This window comes from Diaphorina citri, unplaced genomic scaffold, assembly GCF_000475195.1.
Source record: "Diaphorina citri unplaced genomic scaffold, Diaci psyllid genome assembly version 1.1 scaffold1983, whole genome shotgun sequence".
Taxonomy (NCBI): domain Eukaryota; kingdom Metazoa; phylum Arthropoda; class Insecta; order Hemiptera; family Psyllidae; genus Diaphorina; species Diaphorina citri.
Genome location: NW_007379409.1, coordinates 2,445 through 22,760, shown reverse-complemented (window position 1 = coordinate 22,760; position 20,316 = coordinate 2,445). Strand labels below are relative to the sequence as shown.

Below are 20,316 nucleotides of genomic sequence, written 5' to 3'. Positions count from 1 at the left end.
ACTTATCACCCAAAGATCGAAGAGAGGGGGACAGGATGAGGAAATGAGAAAGAGAGCTATTATTTTCCTCACGAGGCTGAGTGGGCCCCATTTATATGATACAAATTTTTTGACCCCGCCGGGAACCGAACCCGGGTCTCCCGCGTGAAAGGCGAGCGCAGTGAACACTACGCCATGGGAGTTGACTTTTTTTACATTTTAAATGTCTAAATTGAGACTTAATTTAAATGTTCGTCTTTAATTATTTTTGTAGGTATAATAGTAATTATTACAAATGACTGAAGGAGAAATCATTGGATAACCTACCAAGTGGGTTAATATTTTTTTCTTTTTAATTACACCATCTACACCCTCGTTCGAATAAATTAGATCGGGGCAGTTACTGATGAGTGGGTGTGTATACATACATATATTACTTTTCTGAGTGAAACAGATCAGGTTTCACGTCAAGAGAGTTGTAGCGAGCCATCCCTACCTAAGATCAATGGTGACTTGTACAAGAGTGTTTTGTTTTTGAGAGGAACATCAAGTATTGTTGTGGTCTTGTCTTGTCTTTAGTATCATTTCCTTGGATGCCTATTTTTGTACGAAATTAAGTTTTAGTATCAATATTACTTTTTAACAGGTCTTGGTATTTTTCCTTAAAATGTAATTTTATAACCAATCAAATATATAAGATCTTGTTTAGACTGCGAGAGTAAAGGGACTTTTCAGTCCTATGCTGGTAGTATTTATAAATAAGGTATGTTCTATTCTGTTCTATTCCATCGGCAGGTCACTCGGAAAACCCTCTCCAGGTCCCTCTTGGCGAGTGTATACATTATATTCTCTATGAGTCTGCTATTGTACTTTATTTTTATTTCACTCTAAATCTAATATGAATTCTGACCATTTCCATCGGCAGGACACTCGGAAAACCCTCTCCAGGGACCTCTTCGCGAGTGTATATTCCATTCTACTCTATTCTATTCCTTTTCTTCCCAGGTCAAGTTGAGGAAATATCTGTCCACCCTAGAAGAGAGTGGCTATGTCACTAAGGACAATGGATACCAGGAAATTGTCACCAAGCTCATTCAGGACATCAACAACAAGAACAAGTACAGACAGATGCAAAGCAAGGTACATTTGTTTCGGAGGTTTGATAGAGGGAACTGTAATTGCTAATAATGATAACAAACTCCGTGGCCGAGTGGGTATCATACTAGGCTTGCACGCAGGAGGCCCGGGTTCGATTCCCAACGGGGCCGAAATTTTTTCGGCTCTGTTTGGAGTTCGGGGTGCAGAACGAGGAATTCAATATGAAGCATATTCAGGCGGAACATCCGGAAACAATTCAGGCGAAAATCCAGAAAGAAGCGCACGCAGAACGAGGTTGAATTTTCCAGAAAGATTTCCAAGCTGATCATTGAAACCCATTGAATTTGCCTCAAAAACAAAATATTTTCTTCTTGGAATTTTTTCCTGAAACTTTGTTTCTGAAATTTATCTCGAATCTTCGGAATGCTTCGTACTGCGCGGTCTCATAAGAATGTGTACGTTTGTTTTTTTCATCTTACGGCTTCATCTTGAATTCCTCGTTCTGTGGGCACCCTTAGGTAGCTGCGCGGTCTCATAAGAATGTGTACGTTTGTTTTTTTCATCTTACGGCTTCATCTTGAATTCCTCGTTCTGCGGGCACCCTCAGGTAGGACACGAGGGAATCTACACCAGGTTTGTCAGCAAATAGGGAGGGAGGGTTGGGGAGTAAGGAACGTATGGAGGTGTCAAGGGGGCCGAGGTAGGTAGCGCCTTGACCACTACACCACCGAGGTAGGTAGCGCCTTGACCACTACACCACCGAGGTAGGTAGCGCCTTGACCACTACACCACCGAGGTAGGTAGCGCCTTGACCACTACACCACCGAGGTAGGTAGCGCCTTGACCACTACACCACCGAGGTAGGTATTCCATACCTCGGCTGGGATTGAACCCACGCCCTCCTGTTTACCAGGCGAGCGCCTTGACCACTACACCACCGAGGTAGGAAAGTGTTCTACAGCCCATTCAACTAAAGTTGGTGTCCGGCTGTAGGTATTCCTTCTCCTTAGTTTGTGTACTAATCCCATCGTCAAATTAATTCTTTGAAATTTATAACATTTGTGTCTGACTTAGTCTACTGTGTCAATTGGCAACGCGATAGTTGAGCAGTTCGTCTAATGAAAGATTGATATTTACAGTCGAACCTGTCTAAGTGGGAATCCAAGGGACCAACAATTTTTTCCCACCTATCCAGGTTTCCAAGTTAAAAAAAAGTGTCCTACTTGGAGAGGTTGCCATGAAGGGGCCACGATTTTTTTTCCCAGTTATCCAGGTTTCCCACTTAGACAGGTTCGACTGTACATATTTATATATGTATTATTATTATTTTTACTTTCTATTTCATTTGCAAATATTCTGGCGGCCCGCAGGAATTGCAGACCGTGCGCGAAACCCGCGACTGTCTCCTCGAGCGTATCGCCGCCAGCACGGAGAAGATCTCCTACTACGAGAAGTACATCAGCTCCTGTCTGCAGAACCAGACGCTCGGCAAGCGAAACGTCCACCTCACCATCTGTAGCAACGACAAGCACGACAGGAAACTCCAACACAAACTCATCATCACGTACACAGGTATTGTGAAGTATTGGTCCTTCGGGCCGGATTACAGACTCATCATCACCTACACAGGTATTGTGAAGAATTGGTCCTTCGGGCCGGATTACAAACTAATTATCACCTACACAGGTATTGTGAAGAATTGGTCCTTCGGGCGGGATTACAAACTCATCATCACCTACACAGGTATTGTGAAGTATTGGTCCTTCGGGCCGGATTACAAACTCATCATCACCTACACAGGTATTGTGAAGAATTGGTCCTTCGGGCCGGATTACAAACTCATCATCACCTACACAGGTATTGTGAAGAATTGGTCCTTTGGGCCGGATTACAAACTCATCACCTACACAGGTATTGTGAAGTATTGGTCCTTCGGGCGGGATTACAAACTCATCACCTACACAGGTATTGTGAAGTATTGGTCCTTCGGGCCGGATTACAAACTCATCATCACCTACACAGGTATTGTAAAGTATTGGTCCTTCGGGCCGGATTACAAACTCATCATCATCTACACAGGTATTGTGGAGAATTGGTCCTTCGGGCGGGATTACAAACTCATCATCACCTACACAGGTATTGTGAAGAATTGGTCCTTCGGGCCGGATTACAAACTCATCATCACCTACACAGGTATTGTGAAGTATTGGTCCTTCGGGCCGGATTACAAACTCATCACCTACACAGGTATTGTGAAGTATTGGTCCTTCGGGCCGGATTACAAACTCATCATAACCTACACAGGTATTGTGAAGTATTGGTCCTTCGGGCGGGATTACAAACTCATCATCACCTACAGTTACAATAATTCAATTTCATATTTATTTTTAAACACATACAAAAATCTCTCTATTAATGAGGATTTGGTCCTTTTGGCCGGATTAATCCGAAATCGGTCTTTTGTGCCAGATTAATCGGAAACTGGTCCTTCGGGCCGGATTATTCGGGAATTGGGTCTCTTTTTCTGTTGTACTGAATATTCCGATCATTTTGTCCTCCACCTAGGCAAGCAATTGTTCGAGAAAGGCATCCTAGTAGAGGCGGAAGGGTTGGACGAGAAACAACTCAAGAATGTTCTCATTGAGTTCAAACCGCGGGAAACGTATGGCGCCTTTCAGATCAACGGCAAGTTCATGGGCGTGCAAATGGAGAGCGCGGAAATCAATATTCAGGTAAGATTTTTTTTTTGTCTGTTTTTTTATATATACAGGGTCACTTAGCGTTACCTGACGGTTTTTAAAATGATGCTACACGTTCAATTTTCAAGATGAGAGAGTGATATTTGTTTTAAATGAAAGATAACGTCAAAAGGAATGTACCATCAAAGTCGAGGAAGTTATTTGTCTGATTATTGTTCCATACAAAATTTCAGAATGTTTACTTCTCAAATCCATTCTATTCCATGGAGAACCATGCTTTATTAAACAATTAAATCTTGCGTTCTTATTGGGACACCCTTAAGTTGGATTTTTTTTTTTACAAGACGTTTGATAGAGAGAACTGTGGGTAACTGCTAAGGTCTTAACGTCCCGAAATCGAAAAGAGAAAGATGTCAGAAGAGGAGAAAGCCAGCCGTTCCGAGAACGAACATAATCCAAATCAAATCATGAATCTTTGTGGTAAAGCAGAGAGCTTTTTTCACAACTTTGTGGGTATCACAGTATTACAAGTCTTTCATATAACTGTATTTTATTGTAAATGTAGATCTTTCAATTAAATTAAAATTAAATTAAATAACAAAATAAGGTTTGTTTTGGGCATTTTGCTTGTGATCTGTGATGGGATCAGGTGTGGAAAACAACGCTAGCCAAAAAATCGCCCTAATTTTGAATACAATGAATCTGTGTGCAAAATTCGACATACTGTCTCCAACATTTTTTGGGCTATTATAGCACGAATATCTCGGTAAAAAGCACCCGTGAACTCATCCACAGTCCTTGTCTAATAAATATACACCTTGTTTTTAACATATTTCCATTTAAAAAAAAAGTTGCACGAGCTAAGATCGGGTGAGGAGGACGGAAAATCAAAATAGGTGGGAAACTTCATCTGAGCATTACTTAGTCACAAATTCACTACTTTTGAGGAATGCTACCACAGCGAAAGCTCGATGTTGCGGGGTCCACGACTACATTGTAACAAAACCTTGTTTTGTTCTGAACTCAGTGATGTTCATTTCAACAAGCTACGAAAAGTTATAAGAAAGTAGGTTCTGAGCAAATCAAATTGTCAGGTACGCGTAACGCTGGGCCACCCTGTATAAGAGATTTGATAGAGGGAACTCTAACTGTCTGGCTGAGGGACTATAAACATAGAGTACATCAGGGTATCTTCCCTCATCCTCTTTTGTTCTGAACTCAGTGATGTTCATTTCAACAAGCTACGAAAAGTTATAAGAAAGTAGGTTCTGAGCAAATCAAATTGTCAGGTACTCGTAACGCTGGGCCACCCTGTATAAAAGGTTTGATAGAGGCAGTGGCGTAGCATTCATGTAGGGCGTGTATGGCGGCCATACACTCAAAATTTACTCAAATACCTACCCTTAAATATTGACTTGAAATATTTATGAAGAAGCATGTGTATGACTTATGTAGTAATGTGCATGGTGATGGAAATTAGTGCCCTACACGCCTTACAGTTGACTTTAGACCACGCTACGCCACTGGATAGAGGGAACTCTAACTGTCTGGCTGAGGGACTATAAACATAGAGTACATCAGGGTATCTTCCCTCATCCTTTTCTTTGTTTTTGTTATTATTAACTTTGTTTGAATGTTCTGTCTTGTTGAAAAATAAATCAAATTATTATTTGGGGGGGGGGATATGTTTTCATTGCTAATATTTCAACGGGTTACTTTCTGGTGTTCTTAATAATAATAATAGACTCTTGAGTGGAAGGTAACCACTGGGCGAGGTTAACGCCTTAGGCGTTTTCTACCACCTAACCCTTAGAGCTCCATTATTATGTGGTCAAAATCTCAAATAAATGAGGATAAAATTCCAGGATTATGACTTATGTAGTAATGTGCATGGTGATGGAAATTAGTGCCCTACACGCCTTACAGTTGACTTTAGACCACGCTACGCCACTGGATAGAGGGAACTCTAACTGTCTGGCTGAGGGACTATAAACATAGAGTACATCAGGGTATCTTCCCTCATCCTTTTCTTTGTTTTTGTTATTATTAACTTTGTTTGAATGTTCTGTCTTGTTGAAAAATAAATCAAATTATTATTTGGGGGGGGATATGTTTTCATTGCTAATATTTCAACGGGTTACTTTCTGGTGTTCTTGTGTTGACCGAGCACCTAAATGGGGAAGTATTGTATCATCCGTTCATTGGATGAGGGGCATACTACGGCACGGAAATCTCAAATAAATGAGGATAAAATTCCAGGATAAAATGAGTTCTTGTGTTGACCGAGCACCTAAATGGGGAAGTATTGTATCATCCGTTCATTGGATGAGAGGCATACTACGGGACGAGCTTGTCACTTTCCATCCTGACTAAAATAGGGAATTTGTACCCAACTTTTGCCCTTTTTCCGTTGTTTTATACGGGGGGATCCGACTTGCGTCCCGATTGTCAAATCCGAGTTGCGTCCCATTTCTGAAATTTATCATCTGAGTTGCGTCCCTGAGCTAGAACTATGTACTTTGTCCAAGTTTGAAGGCATACATGTAGACATGTACATAGGTTTACTCGTATAGGGTGACAAAAAAAAAAAATACTGTACACAGCATTTTTTCAGCGTTTTATACGGAACTTCGATTATTTCACCTACCCTCGGTCCCAATAAGTTGACATAATCGAGGCAAAACAGACATGACTGGAGACAACTGACAAGAAACGTCGACCCCGCTTGAGCGGGATTAAAGACGAAGTGAAAGAAGAAGAAGAATGCCTAGTATACATAGAAAACATTGGGTTTGCAACAGTTGTGAACCAGTGTTTCTGATGAAAATGTTGCTGGTGGGTTCTCATCTTAGCGCACTCTCTCTCTCTCTTTCAATCTTCAATTTCCCCCATACTGTACACAGCATTTTTTCAGCGTTTTATACGGAACTTCGATTATTTCACCTACCCTCGGTCCCAATAAGTTGACATAATCGAGGTTCTGCTGTAAAAGATTCTTACCGGAATTACCATTCTTGTTCTTTGCAGGATTTACTACAGAAGAAATTCCTGGGAATCTCCATCATGGATATCTTTGGTAAGGCCAAAGTCAATGTCAACCTACTTCTCCATCTGGACCACTACCATGTCAAGTTGGAAGCAGTTAAGTGTAGACAAGTAATATTTGATATCTGCATAGAACTCGGTCAATTCATATGTCTGGGCAAGGCTCAATACCTCACAAAGATGAGAGACATTTGTTCTGGTGAAATTAATTTCAACACCATAGATATATTTGAGAATAACAAGGAAGCTTTCATTGGATTTGACATTTTCTATGTAAATTTTTCTGTTTCCGTATTCTTCGTAGTGAGTTGTTAGGAGCATACCAAGTTGCTTACCCCCCTCCCTCCCTCTCTCTCTCTCTCATTTCTTTCCATTAATCTGAATAGATTGAAAATGAACCTTGAAGGATACTCCCTGAAATGTTAAAAATTGGTATCCTTGGGATGGTCTAACCCTATAAAACCCTACAAGGGGAGTATGTGAATTGAATGTACTTTGCCTTGACCCTAATGAGCAACGTGCACCTGATACCCAAAACAATTCACATTGAGCAGTACATTCCCAGTCCTTGTACTCAGTAGAAGTACATTTCAAAAATATATCTACATAAAAGTAACAATTATACATAGGTTCCTGCCTCCAACAAACCTTCCAATTTAGACCTTCAATCAGATATTCCTCTTCTGATTCATATAGCCTACTGAAATCCTTTTGATTCCCTTTAATTACAAATTCTTTTTCTATATTTTGAACAGTTATGGATACTATATCTCCTTTTACTTTTTCAATTGCACTTCTGGGTTCAGAAGAATCGGTTGGCTGTGTTCCACTAGGTTCAGGGTTGGAAGAATCAGTTTGCTGTGCTCTTCTAGGTTCAGGGTTGGAAGAATCAGTTTGCTGTGTTCCACTAAGTTCAGGGTTGGAAGAATCAGTTTGCTGTGTTCCACTAGGTTCAAGGTTGGAAGAATCAGTTTGCTGTGCTCTTCTAGGTTCAGGGTTGGAAGAATAATTTGCTCTATTTGCTAAAATTCGTTTGTATTTCTTGAATAATTTGCTATCAAGTGCATCCATGAAATCAAATGCAGATATTAGCTTTACTCTGACATTTGATAACAATGTTTTCAAAACATTTTCCGAAAATGATTTCACTAGTGCTGTACTTCTGTCCGTTTCAGCAGGATCAATATTGCCAGTATCCATGTTTTTTTCACTGTACGAAAGTTCTTTGCTATCTTCCCAGTCTGATTTTTCACTACAGAGATTGCCATCTTCATCTCCTGACTCATCATCAAGGCTGAGTTTTGACAGATCTGTTCCACTATGTGACACAACTGATGTGTTGTCACCACTAAACTCTTGTTTCTCAATATCATTTTCATTTGTCTTCTTATCATTGCTTTCCCTCGCACTCATATTATCTTGCCAGTCAATAACACCGGAGAGGATGTCAATTTCCGAAGCACAAAACCAATCTGACTTGAGTAAATCCATAAGGACATCAAACTTTAACTCGACAAAACTAGACTTGAGTAAATCCATAAGGACATCAAACTTTAACTCGACAAAACTTGTATGCTTCACAAGTTGATCTGCATTTTGATATACAAACATGGTAAGCCTCTTGTACAAATCTAAGACTTGAGTAAATCCATAAGGACATCAAACTTTAACTCGACAAAACTTGTATGCTTCACAAGTTGATCTGCATTTTGATATACAAACAAGGTAAGCCTCTTGTACAAATCTATGAGGTCAAATTGCTTGGAAGTATTGAGAAGGACCACTACAATGTCAAGTTGGAAGCAGTTAAGTGTAGACAAGTAATATTTGATATCTGCATAGAACTCGGTCAACTCATATGTCTGGGCAAGGCTCAATACCTCACAAAGAAGAGAGACATTTGTTCTGGTGAAATTAATTTCAACACCATAGATATATTTGAGAATAACAAGGAAGCTTTCATTGGATTTGACATTTTCTATGTAAATGTTTCTGTTTCCGTATTCTTCGTAGTGAGTTGTTAGAAGAATACCAAGTTGCTTGCTTGCCATTCCCACCAGATGGCTCCAAGCATAAAACTGAGTTTTATTTACAAGAAATGTGGTGTCACTGCAGATCTTGTTGTTCAACATGGCCTCCATGTGTTTCTTCAATAGTTGAGAGTTGTTTCTGTGTATGTAATCTGTGTTTACTTCTGCCATCCTGTGAAATAAATAAAAACAATAAGTAGCTCCTATGGCCAAGTGGATATCACACTAGGCTTGCATGCTGGAGGTCCCGGGTTTGATTCCCAATGGTCAAAGTTTTTTCAGCTCTATGCTTGGAATGCACTCAGCCTCATGAGGACAAAACTTGCCAGTTTAGGATAGTTTGTACCCGGTGGAAATTGAACTCACAATCAAGACCATTGGGAATCAAACCCGGGACCTCCAGCATGCAAGCCTAGTGTGATATCCACTTGGCCATAGGAGCTACTTATTGTTTTTATTTGTTTATTTCACAGGATGGCAGAAGTAAACACAGATTACATACACAGAAACAACTCTCAACTATTGAAGAAACACATGGAGGCCATGTTGAACAACAAGACCTGTAGTGACACCACATTTCTTGTAAATAAAACTCAATTTTATGCTTGGAGCCATCTGGTGGGAATGGCAAGCAAGCAACTTGGTATGCTCCTAACAACTCACTACATTGAAATATTGAACAAGAAATAGTACTCCAAACATTGAAATATTGAACAAGAAATATTACTCCAAACATTGAAATATTGAACAAGAACCAGGGAAAGGGCTGAACAAGAAATATTACTCCAAACATTGAAATATTGAACAAGAACAAAGGAAAGGGCTGAACAAGAAATATTATTCCAAACATTGAAATATTGAACAAGAACAAAGGAAAGGGCTGAACAAGAAATGTTACTCCAAACATTGAAATATTGAACAAGAACAAGATACGTCCAAAGAAGAAAGAAAGCGGAATCTCATTGGTTCAGCCATGTTTTGTTTCACAACTTTCAAGTTCAAGAGACCGAAGAGACGAATAGACGATCTAATCTAAAATCTTTTCGGTCACCTGCCTCGGTGGCGTAGTGGTCAAGACGGTCGCCTGGTAAAGGGAGAATGTTCGTTCTCGGAACGGCTGGCTTTCTCCTATCCTGTCTTCCTTCTCTCTTTATATTCGGGACGATAAGACCCATAGCAGTTACAGTTCCCTCTGTCAACCAGTATAGCTCGCTATACTGTGGTAATGGAAAGTAAAAGTTACCACATCATTTTCCACTTGCCAAGAACATCTCAGAATGGCCTATCTCAGCCCTGTTCATAACCACGGCCTCATGTGTCATTTGACAACAGCGGGTGTATTTTGAAACAAAACTGGATCAAACATGGCTGAACCAATGGGAGTGTACGGTAAATATATTCATCGGACATGTACGGTATTTCCCATGTGTCATTTGACAACAGCGGGTGTATTTTGAAACAAAACTGGATCAAATATGGCTGAACCAATGGGAGTGTGAGATTTCGCTGTGTAGCTGTGTTTAGTAATTAGTTTACGTCCAAAGGGGAATCTCATTGGTTCAGCCATGTTTTGTGTTTTGTTTCACAACTTTCAAGAGACCGAAGAGACGTGATCTAATGTCTATTGTCTAAATGTCTAATCTAAAATCGGTCTAGTAAGCACTAAGCTAGAATCCACTCAAACATCAATCTACGTTCTACAATTCCATTCTAAAATTGGTCTAGTAAGCAGCAAGAATCCACTCAAACTCAAACATCAATCTACGTTCTACAATTCCTCACTCCACCCAGGTTTCCATTAATTCCATTTTCTATTCTGACAAGAGAAGAAAGACCTTCGTTTTTATTACTATCAAGAACTTGACCACATGTTTCACTGAAGATTCCCACCTGTTGATATTTTTCACGAAGCATTCAGCAAACCAACCAGGTAAATCAAATTCACAACGACCAGCCTAGATAAACAGGGAGGAGAACAGCTAACCCTAACCAGACTAGCTAAGTAACTGGCAGTTCTTCAAAGGGTTCTCTCTGCTTTTAAAGAATAAGCCCAAGTCCTCATGATGGTTGACTGCGGCTCAGGATGAATGTATTAAACATGGCTAGAGACCATCACCCAGGTGTATGGCAGATACAAAAAGATATCTTCTCTTTAATCTGCCATCACCATTCAGCAAAAGCTGCTACAACAACAACAACATTCCCGCCCGGGGTGGTTTTTATCATATGGGGATAATTTGTTCTTGGAACTGGCTGGCTTTCTCCTATCCTGTCTTACTTCTTCTTTGATTTTTCAGCAAACCAACCAGGTAAATCAAACTCACAACGACCAGCCTAGCTAGCTTGGTTGGTAGCGTGTCTGCCTTGTAAGCACTAAGCGGCGGTTTCGATTTCCGCCCGGGTCTAGCTAGGGGACGATAAACATTGTCTAGGCTCTAGGAGACGTTAAACAGAGAGTAGACTAGTGTCTGACTGTGAGACTATAAACAGAGAGGAGAACAGCTAACTCTAACCAGCCTAGCTAGCTGGCAGTTCTTCAAAGGCTTCTCTCTGCTTTTAAAGAATAAGCACAAGTCCTCATGATGGTTGACTGTGGCTCAGGATTAATGTATTAAACATGGCTAGAGACCATCACCCAGGTGTATGGCAGATACAAAAAGATATCTTCTCTTTAATCTGCCATCACCATTCAGCGAAAGCTGCTACAACAACAACATTCCCGCCCGGGGTGGATTTTATCATATGGGGATAATTTGTTCTTGGAACTGGCTGGCTTTCTCCTATCCTGTCTTACTTCTTCTTTGATTTGCCTAGTGGAACACAGCAAACTGATTCTTCATACCCTGAACCTAGTGGAACACAGCAAACTGATTCTTCATACCCTGAACCTAGTGGAACACAGCAAACTGATTCTTCATACCCTGAACCTAGTGGAACACAGCAAACTGATTCTTCATACCCTGAACCTAGTGGAACACAGCAAACTGATTCTTCATACCCTGAACCTAGTGGAACACAGCAAACTGATTCTTCATACCCTGAACCTAGTGGAACACAGCAAACTGATTCTTCATACCCTGAACCTAGTGGAACACAGCAAACTGATTCTTCATACCCTGAACCTAGTGGAACACAGCAAACTGATTCTTCATACCCTGAACCTAGTGGAACACAGCAAACTGATTCTTCATACCCTGAACCTAGTGGAACACAGCAAACTGATTCTTCATACCCTGAACCTAGTGGAACACAGCAAACTGATTCTTCATACCCTGAACCTAGTGGAACACAGCAAACTGATTCTTCATACCCTGAACCTAGTGGAACACAGCAAACTGATTCTTCATACCCTGAACCTAGTGGAACACAGCAAACTGATTCTTCATACCCTGAACCTAGTGGAACACAGCAAACTGATTCTTCATACCCTGAACCTAGTGGAACACAGCAAACTGATTCTTCATACCCTGAACCTAGTGGAACACAGCAAACTGATTCTTCATACCCTGAACCTAGTGGAACACAGCAAACTGATTCTTCATACCCTGAACCTAGTGGAACACAGCAAAATGATTCTTCCGAACCCAGAAGTGCAATTGAAAAAGTAAAAGAAGATATAGTATCCATAACTGTTAAAAATATAGAAAAACATTTTGTAATAAAATGGAACGGTTTCAATAGGCTATATGAAGCAGAAGAGGAATATCCGATTGAAGGTCTAAATTGGAAGGTTTGTGGGATGCGGGAATCTTCCTATCCTTGTAGATATAATATATATTTAAAATGTACTTCTACTGAGTACAAGGACTGGGAATGTACTGCTCAATGTGAATTGTTCTGGGTTCGGAAATCAGATGCACCCCTCTTATTAGGGTCCAATCGAGTTACATTCAATTCACATACTCCCCTTGTACAGTGTAATGATTTTAGACCATACAGAGCAATCTATGCATTAAGATCTCATATAATAAGAGTACATTTTAAATCTATTCAGATTTTAGGAAAGAAATGAGGGAGAGAATAATAATAGAATGAGAACCCAGGCTCCCGCCATATTATGTTGGAGTCACTGCTGCCACTTGCTGAAAGCAAACCGGGCGCTACTTCCTACTTCCTAGCCCTACCAGTGCCTACCAACCAAAACCTCCAATTGCGTCCGACCACACTTGACATTTGAATGGCATAAGAAGCCGAGCAGACCAAGTCCATAAATGGTTTTGAGATGGAGTCAAATTTTAGAATAGAATATACCCTGTTTATCCTGCCAGAATGAGACTGAAAAGTCCCTTTACTTCCGCAGTCTAAACTTTAATACGTCTAAATTTTAATACGAGTCAAAGGTCAAAAAGATATAGCCCTTTTGTTTTTGCTCTCATTTCAATACAACACTAATAAAGTGACGTTAGCAACCAACGAAAAAGAAAAAATAGACCTTTTCGTGCTCTTTTCAACAATGTACAACAGGTACTCCAAAAGTCGATTTTTTTTGGACTTGGTCCTCTCAGCCTCATACCCATTCATCTTATGGGCTGCATTTTGTACAAAAAGTAAAAATCAATAGAATAATTTTTTGCTAACTCATTTTTGGTACACACATTTTGTAAAATAATTTAAACGATTAAAAGAATTTTAGAGATGGAAATGAGAACTCTGGATTATTTTTTTTCAACAATTTTTTTAAATTTCATTTCAAATGGTCATATCGCCTGTTATGTGGTATGGGCAGTGAAATGCTATAACGAGCAAATCGGCCATTTTTTTTTTTTTTTTTTTTTTTTTTTTTGAAAAAAATTTTTTTTTTTTTTTTTTTTTTTTTTTTTTTTTTGCGTACCTTTAGATTTCATCTCACGAACCCCCGTCACCATCATAAAATAACCTGTTCTTTTTAGGTTTTAACAGTGTCCGATTTATTTTTTCTTCCCCAGGCCACGAAGTGCTGATCACAGCTCGCGATCTGTATACCGAGGACAACGATACCGGCCCCACCGACATTGTCTATGAGATCATCACGCAGCCGACCGTTGGCTATATCAAAATCGTAGTGTCAAGTCGTTAAAATAATGTTTATTATTCAGATTTTTTTCTTTTTTTTTACATTTTAAATGTCTAATCGCAAAATCTACACATAATTGTAGACATTTTTGTGTCAAATTGTTCAAATAATGTTTATTATTCAGATTTTTTTTTTAACATTTTTAAATGTCGTTTCTTTGTGTTATTATTTCACAACTTTGGTGCTCACTGCAGTATTGTAGGATTTTTCCAAATACATAGGTAGGTATATCGCAATAATTTAGCTCCCAATTACCTACCATGCTGGCACCGGTCGCTATGCGCATTTATATTACATAATAGCGACTAACTTTCCTCACGAGGCTGAGTGGGCCGCGAAACGGACAGTCACGGAATCAATCATTTGCATGAGTAGGTATATCGCAATAATTTAGCTCCCAATTACCTACCATGCTGGCACCGGTCGCTATGCGCATTTATATTACATAATAGCGACTAAATTTCCTCACGAGGCTGAGTGGGCCCCGAGACGGACAGTCACGGAATCAATCACTTGCATGGTACAAATTTTTTGACCCCGCCGGGAACCGAACCCGGGTCTCCCGCGTGAAAGGCGAGCGCAGTGAACACTACGCCATGGGAGTTGACTTTTTTTACATTTTAAATGTCTAAATTGAGACTTAATTTAAATGTTCGTCTTTAATTATTTTTGTAGGTATAATAGTAATTATTACAAATGACTGAAGGAGTTCATTGGATAACCTACCAAGTGGGTTAATATATTTTTTTTCTTTTCTTTTTAATTACACCATCTACACCCTCGTTCTAATAAATTAGATCGGGGCAGTTACTGATGGGTGGGTGTGTATATGTACATACCTACATATATATATTACTTTTCTGAGTGAAACACGTCATCTGGTTTCACGTCAAGAGAGTTGTAGCGAGCCATCCCTAAGATCAATGGTGACTTGTACAAGAGTGTTTTGTTTTAGGGAGGAACATCAAGTATTGTTGTGGTCTTTGGTCTTCTCCTAGTATCATTTCCTTGGATGCCTATTTTTGTACGAAATTAAGTTTTAGTATCAAGCTCACGAGATTGAAAAAAGTGCAGATTGCCACCCCTAAGAATACGTAACCTAATATTAATAATTACACAGGTCACATTTCTTTCCTTCCTATAGGACAGCGATTCTCAAGCGTGGGTACGAAAAAAAAAAAATAATAATAATAAATAAAAAATTAAAAAAATAAAAAATATAATAATAATTAAAAAAAAAATGTGTAATGGCGGACAGAATAGAAACACAAGCAAATTTGGACGGCTTTATTAGCACAGTACAGTCCAGAAATATACTGAATTTTGACCTCAAGGTACCGAAGTAGGTACTGACTTTTTTCAAAAGGTTCTGCGTATGTTTAGAACTCAGTAGTGATGTTACACATCAACCTATGGGTACCCGGTACTCATTATGATGGTGGCGGGGGTACGTGAGGTTAAATCCGAGTACCCAAGGGGTACGCGGTCAAGAAAAGGTTGAGAACCGCTGCTATAGGATAAGGAAAAAAACTGTAAAGACAGGTACATGTGTAAAATAAATTGTACAAAATGATTGACGAAGTTGACTTTGTAGGGATAAGGAAAAAAACTGTAAAGACAGGTACATGTGTAAAATAAATTGTACAAAATGATTGACGAAGTTGACTTTGTAGTTTTTTTTTTGAGGTTTGACTGAGGGGACTGTAACTGCTAGGGTCCTATTCCTATCGTCCCGAAATCGAAGAGAGAAGGAAGACAGGATATAGGAGAAAGCCAGCCGTTCCGAGAACGAACCTTATCCATTCAGAAGAATCGAACCGGCGGCCTAGCGCTTACAAGGCAGATGCGCTACCAACCAAGCTAACTAGGCCAGCTTAGAAAATCGTGTTTTTTTTTCGGTCACCTGCCTCGGTGGCGTAGTGGTCAAGACGGTCGCCTGGTAAAGGGAGAATGTTCGTTCTAGGAACGGCTGGCTTTCTCCTATCCTGTCTTCCTTCTCTCTTTATATTCGGGACGATAAGACCTTAGCAGTTACAGTTCCCTCTGTCAACTAGTATAGCTCGCTATACTGTGGTAATGGAAAGTAAAAATTGAAAACTGTGCGTTTTCGGTCACCTGCCTCGGTGGCGTAGTGGTCAAGACGGTCGCCTGGTAAAGGGAGAATGTTCGTTCTCGGAACGGCTGGCTTTCTCTTATCCTGTCTTCCTTCTCTCTTTATATTCGGGACGTTACCTTAGCAGTTACAGTTCCCTCTGTCAACTAGTATAGCTCGCTATACTGTGGTAATAGAAAGTAAAAATTGAAAACTGTACGGTAAATATATTCATCGGACATGTACGGTATTTCCCATGTGTCATTTGACAACAGCGGGTGTATTTTGAAACAAAACTGGATCAAACATGGCTGAACCAATGGGAGTGTGAGATTTCGCTGTGTTTACGTACTTTACGTCCAAAGAAGAAAGAAAGCGGAATCTCATTGGTTCAGCCATGTTTTGTTTCACAACTTTCAAGGTTTCAAGTTCAAGAGACCGAAGAGACGAGAGACGAATAGACGATCTAATCTAAAAATTCTAAAATTGCTCTAGTTTACTAGTTTTCTCTAGAGGGTCTCTTATACCGAGCACATCTAACGTCCACAAATCGGTAATGTTCATGTCTTTAACCAACAGGTCATGAACAATCATAGATGACAATTTCTCACCAATACCACCTGGTACTCTACCAGACAGTGTCCAGCCTAGCTTTGTTTGCAAGGCGACTAGTCCTGATGATGTTTGTTTGGTACGGCCAGTCCATAGTTTCGCCGCGACGTCCGCGCCAATCAGTACGCTGATGTCTTCCTGACATGAGTGACTGTCAGAAATGAAGATGTTATCATCTTGTAACTCCTTCATCCATGGGCCGTCTGGAACTACTGGAATGTTTCCACAAATCTGGTCTTGGCCTAAAACATCAAAATTACATCTGTAAGATCCGTCTAGGTTAGATAGGTGTATTTTATACACATCATGATCCACAGGTTTGGTTGTACTTCCTCCAAATAGTACGTGTACAATACACTCTTTCTTGTGTGATACTAATTTCAAATCACTTACTGTACTGTTCAGCACATATGACCTCTGTGAACCAGTGTCAATTATGACACGTACCCTTTTGATACTGTCATTCTCACTGTGTATGTTCACAACTAACGTATACATTAATACATTGCATAGTTTTGTAGATGAAGCCAAATCCTCCACCGTAGTGGTACTGATACCAGATGGACTTTCCTGGGACGGGGCCTCATCTCCCGTCTTCTCCCACCCCCTAAGGTCAAAACCTTTCGAGGCCATTACATCGGAAGCGAGACTGATAAATCTCTCTGCCTGTTCTAGGCTACTCACACTGGACAAACAATTATCCACATAAAAACTGTCGCGTAATGTAACGAGCAGTTCTGGATCGTGAGTTGAATTTCCCTCTTCACATCGAGAAATCAAAGTGTCTATGTGAAGTCTGATGCACGCTTCTAATAGAAACGGACTTGGAGTCGCGCCGAAAACGACTCTACAGTGTCTGAGTACTTGTAATTCGCCATCTTCAGTACGCCACAAAAAACGTAAGAAGTCTCTGTCTCTAGGCGTTATGCTAATCTGTAAGAAGGCCTTAGCGATATCCCCTGATATTCCGAATTTCTCTTGTCGAAATTTCGCTAGTGCGGCGGGAATCTTTTCTAACAGATTTGGTCCTGATTCTAAGCATTCATTCAATGACGCTTTCTTACCATCCTTAGCTGAGCAATCGAATACGGGGCGTACAGGTGTGGTCGAGTTCGGTTTCACGACGTGATGATGGGGAACGTAATGAGCCGAGTTGTCTCGCTCGTCCGGTGGGACCAATTCGATGATCCCAGACTCCTTCCATCCGTCCAGCACCTTCCCGTACTCTTTCTCGTACCCCTCCCGTTTCAGTCTCCGCACTGTCGACTCTAGACGTTTCAGCGACAGGTTGTAGTTATCTGAAATAGGAACCAATTCGATGATCCCAGACTCCTTCCATCCGTCCAGCACCTTCCCGTACTCCTTCTCGTACCCCTCCCGTTTCAGTCTCCGCAATGTCGACTCTAGACGTTTCAGCGACAGGTTGTAGTTATCTGAAATGGGGGGATGGGTTTTAATGATACTTCCAAGCAATTTGACCTCATAGATTTGTACAAGAGGCTTACCATGTTTGTATATCAAAATGCAGATCAACTTGTGAAGCATACAAGTTTTGTCGACTTAAAGTTTGATGTCCTTATACAGTACGCCACAAAAAACGTAAGAAGTCTCTGTCTCTAGGCGTTATGCTAATCTGTAAGAAGGCCTTAGCGATATCCCCTGATATTCCAAATTTCTCTTGTCGAAATTTCGCTAAGCAGATCAACTTGTGAAGCATACAAGTTTTGTCGAGTTAAAGTTTGATGTCCTTATGGATTTACTCAAGTCAGATTGGTTTTGTGCTTTGGAAATTGACATCCTCTCCGGTGTTATTAACTGGCAAAATAATATGAGTACGAGGGAAAGCAATGATGTGTCCTTATGGATTTACTCAAGTCAGATTGGTTTTGTGCTTCGGAAATTGACATCCTCTCCGGTGTTATTAACTGGCAAGATAATATGAGTACGAGGGAAAGCAATGATGAGAAGACAAATGATATTGAGAAACAAGAGTTTAGTGGTGACAACACATCAGATGTGTCATGTAGTGGAACAGATCTGTCAAAACTCAGCCTTGATGATGAGTCAGAAGATGAAGATGACAATCTCCGTAGTGAAAAATCAGACTGGGAAGATAGCAAAGAACTTTCGTACAGTGAAAAAAACATGGATACTGGCAATATTGATCCTGCTGAAACGGACAGAAGTACAGCACTAGTGAAATCATTTTCGGAAAATGTTTTGAAAACATTGTTATCAAATGTCAGAGTAAAGCAAATATCTGCATTCGATTTCATGGATGCACTTGATAGCAAATTATTCAAGAAACACAAACGAATTTTAGCAAATAGAGCAAATTATTCTTCCAACCCTGAACCTAGAAGAGCACAGCAAACGGTGATGATGAGTTTGTAATCCGGCCCGAAGGACCAATTCTTCACAATACCTGTGTAGGTGATGATGAGTTTGTAATCTGGCCCGAAGGACCAATTCTTCACAATACCTGTGTAGGTGATGATGAGTTTGTAATCCGGCCCGAAGGACCAATTCTTCACAATACCTGTGTACGTGATGATGAGTTTGTAATCCCGCCCGAAGGACCAATTCTTCACAATACCTGTGTACGTGATGATGAGTTTGTAATCCGGCCCGAAGGATCAACCCTGAACCTAGTGGAACACAGCAAACTGATTCTTCATACCCTGAACCTAGTGGAACACAGCAAACTGATTCTTCATACCCTGAACCTAGTGGAACACAGCAAACTGATTCTTCATACCCTGAACCTAGTGGAACACAGCAAACTGATTCTTCTGAACCCAGAAGTGCAATTGAAAAAGTAAAAGGAGATATAGTATCCATAGTTGTTCAAAATATAAAAAAATATTTTGTAATAAAATGGAACCAAATGGATTTCAATAGGCTATATGAAGGAGAAGAGGAATATCTGATTGAAGGTCTAAATTGGAAGGTTTGTGGGATGCAGGAATCTTCCTATCCTTGTAGATATATATATTTAAAATGTACTTCTACTGAGTACGAGGACTGGGAATGTACTGCTCAATGTGAATTGTTCTCGGTTCGGGTATCAGGTGCACGCTACTTATTAGGGTCCAAGCAAGTTACATTCAATTCACATACTCCCCTTGAAAAGTTTTATAATCTTGGACCAAACAAAGCATTCGATTTATATAGATCTCTACATGTAGGATATCAGAGAATAATAGTACATTTTAAATCTATTCAGATTAAAGGAAAGAAATGAGAGAGAGAGGGAGAGAATAATAATAATGCTAGGATGAGAACCCACCAGCAACATTTTCATCAGAAACACTGATTCTCATCAGTCCAGAAATGTTAATGCAACAATCCTGCAACTTTTTTCTTCTGCAGACTTATTTCTGAAACTTTTTTGTCTTTTGGCGTGTAGGTACTAGGTTTCATCTTGAAAGTTGCTTGGGTACGAAAAAAAAAAAATAATAATAATAAATAAAAAATTAAAAAAATAAAAAATATAATAATAATTAAAAAAAAAATGTGTAATGGCGGACAGAATAGAAACACAAGCAAATTTGGACGGCTTTATTAGCACAGTACAGTCCAGAAATATACTGAATTTTGACCTCAAGGTACCGAAGTAGGTACTGACTTTTTTCAAAAGGTTCTGCGTATGTTTAGAACTCAGTAGTGATGTTACACATCAACCTATGGGTAATTAAGCAACCTCCA

General features: G+C 40.0%; 3 protein-coding genes across 3 annotated transcripts; 2 read left to right on the top strand and 1 right to left on the bottom strand.

The window, feature by feature from the left end:
- The first annotated feature begins 745 nt into the window (after positions 1–745).
- LOC113470979 (ras GTPase-activating-like protein IQGAP2) lies at positions 746–7,136 on the top strand. Its single transcript, XM_026829798.1, has 4 exons — positions 746–1,119; positions 2,448–2,649; positions 3,643–3,809; positions 6,804–7,136. Exons 1-4 carry the CDS (start codon positions 1,108–1,110, stop codon positions 7,134–7,136), a joined length of 714 nt encoding a protein of 237 aa, XP_026685599.1. The 5' UTR covers positions 746–1,107.
- On the bottom strand, positions 6,456–8,339 carry LOC113470974 (dentin sialophosphoprotein-like). The gene is made up of 2 exons (XM_026829797.1): positions 7,157–8,339; positions 6,456–6,662 (listed from the first exon to the last, which is right to left on the bottom strand). Exon 1 carries the CDS (start codon positions 8,310–8,312, stop codon positions 7,182–7,184), a length of 1,131 nt encoding a protein of 376 aa, XP_026685598.1. The 5' UTR covers positions 8,313–8,339; the 3' UTR covers positions 6,456–6,662; positions 7,157–7,181.
- Positions 8,340–9,325: 986 nt separating this feature from the next.
- LOC113470973 lies at positions 9,326–20,019 on the top strand. The gene is made up of 3 exons (XM_026829796.1): positions 9,326–9,494; positions 11,666–12,420; positions 19,275–20,019. Exons 1-3 carry the CDS (start codon positions 9,326–9,328, stop codon positions 19,428–19,430), a joined length of 1,080 nt encoding a protein of 359 aa, XP_026685597.1. The 3' UTR covers positions 19,431–20,019.
- Positions 20,020–20,316: the final 297 nt, after the last annotated feature.

Bases quoted from the DNA above. Each gene is read 5' to 3' on its own strand.
- LOC113470979 (XM_026829798.1), top strand. The intron at 2,650-3,642 runs GTATTGTGAAGT...TCCTCCACCTAG, and splicing joins ACTCATCATCACGTACACAG to GCAAGCAATTGTTCGAGAAA. The intron at 3,810-6,803 runs GTAAGATTTTTT...TGTTCTTTGCAG, and splicing joins GCGCGGAAATCAATATTCAG to GATTTACTACAGAAGAAATT.
- LOC113470974 (XM_026829797.1), bottom strand. From the start codon at position 8,312: ATGGATTTACTCAAGTCAGATTGGTTTTGTGCTTCGGAAATTGACATC.
- LOC113470973 (XM_026829796.1), top strand. From the start codon at position 9,326: ATGGCAGAAGTAAACACAGATTACATACACAGAAACAACTCTCAACTA. The intron at 9,495-11,665 runs GTATGCTCCTAA...TGATTTGCCTAG, and splicing joins AATGGCAAGCAAGCAACTTG to TGGAACACAGCAAACTGATT. The intron at 12,421-19,274 runs ATGATTCTTCCG...GAACACAGCAAA, and splicing joins ACCTAGTGGAACACAGCAAA to CTGATTCTTCATACCCTGAA.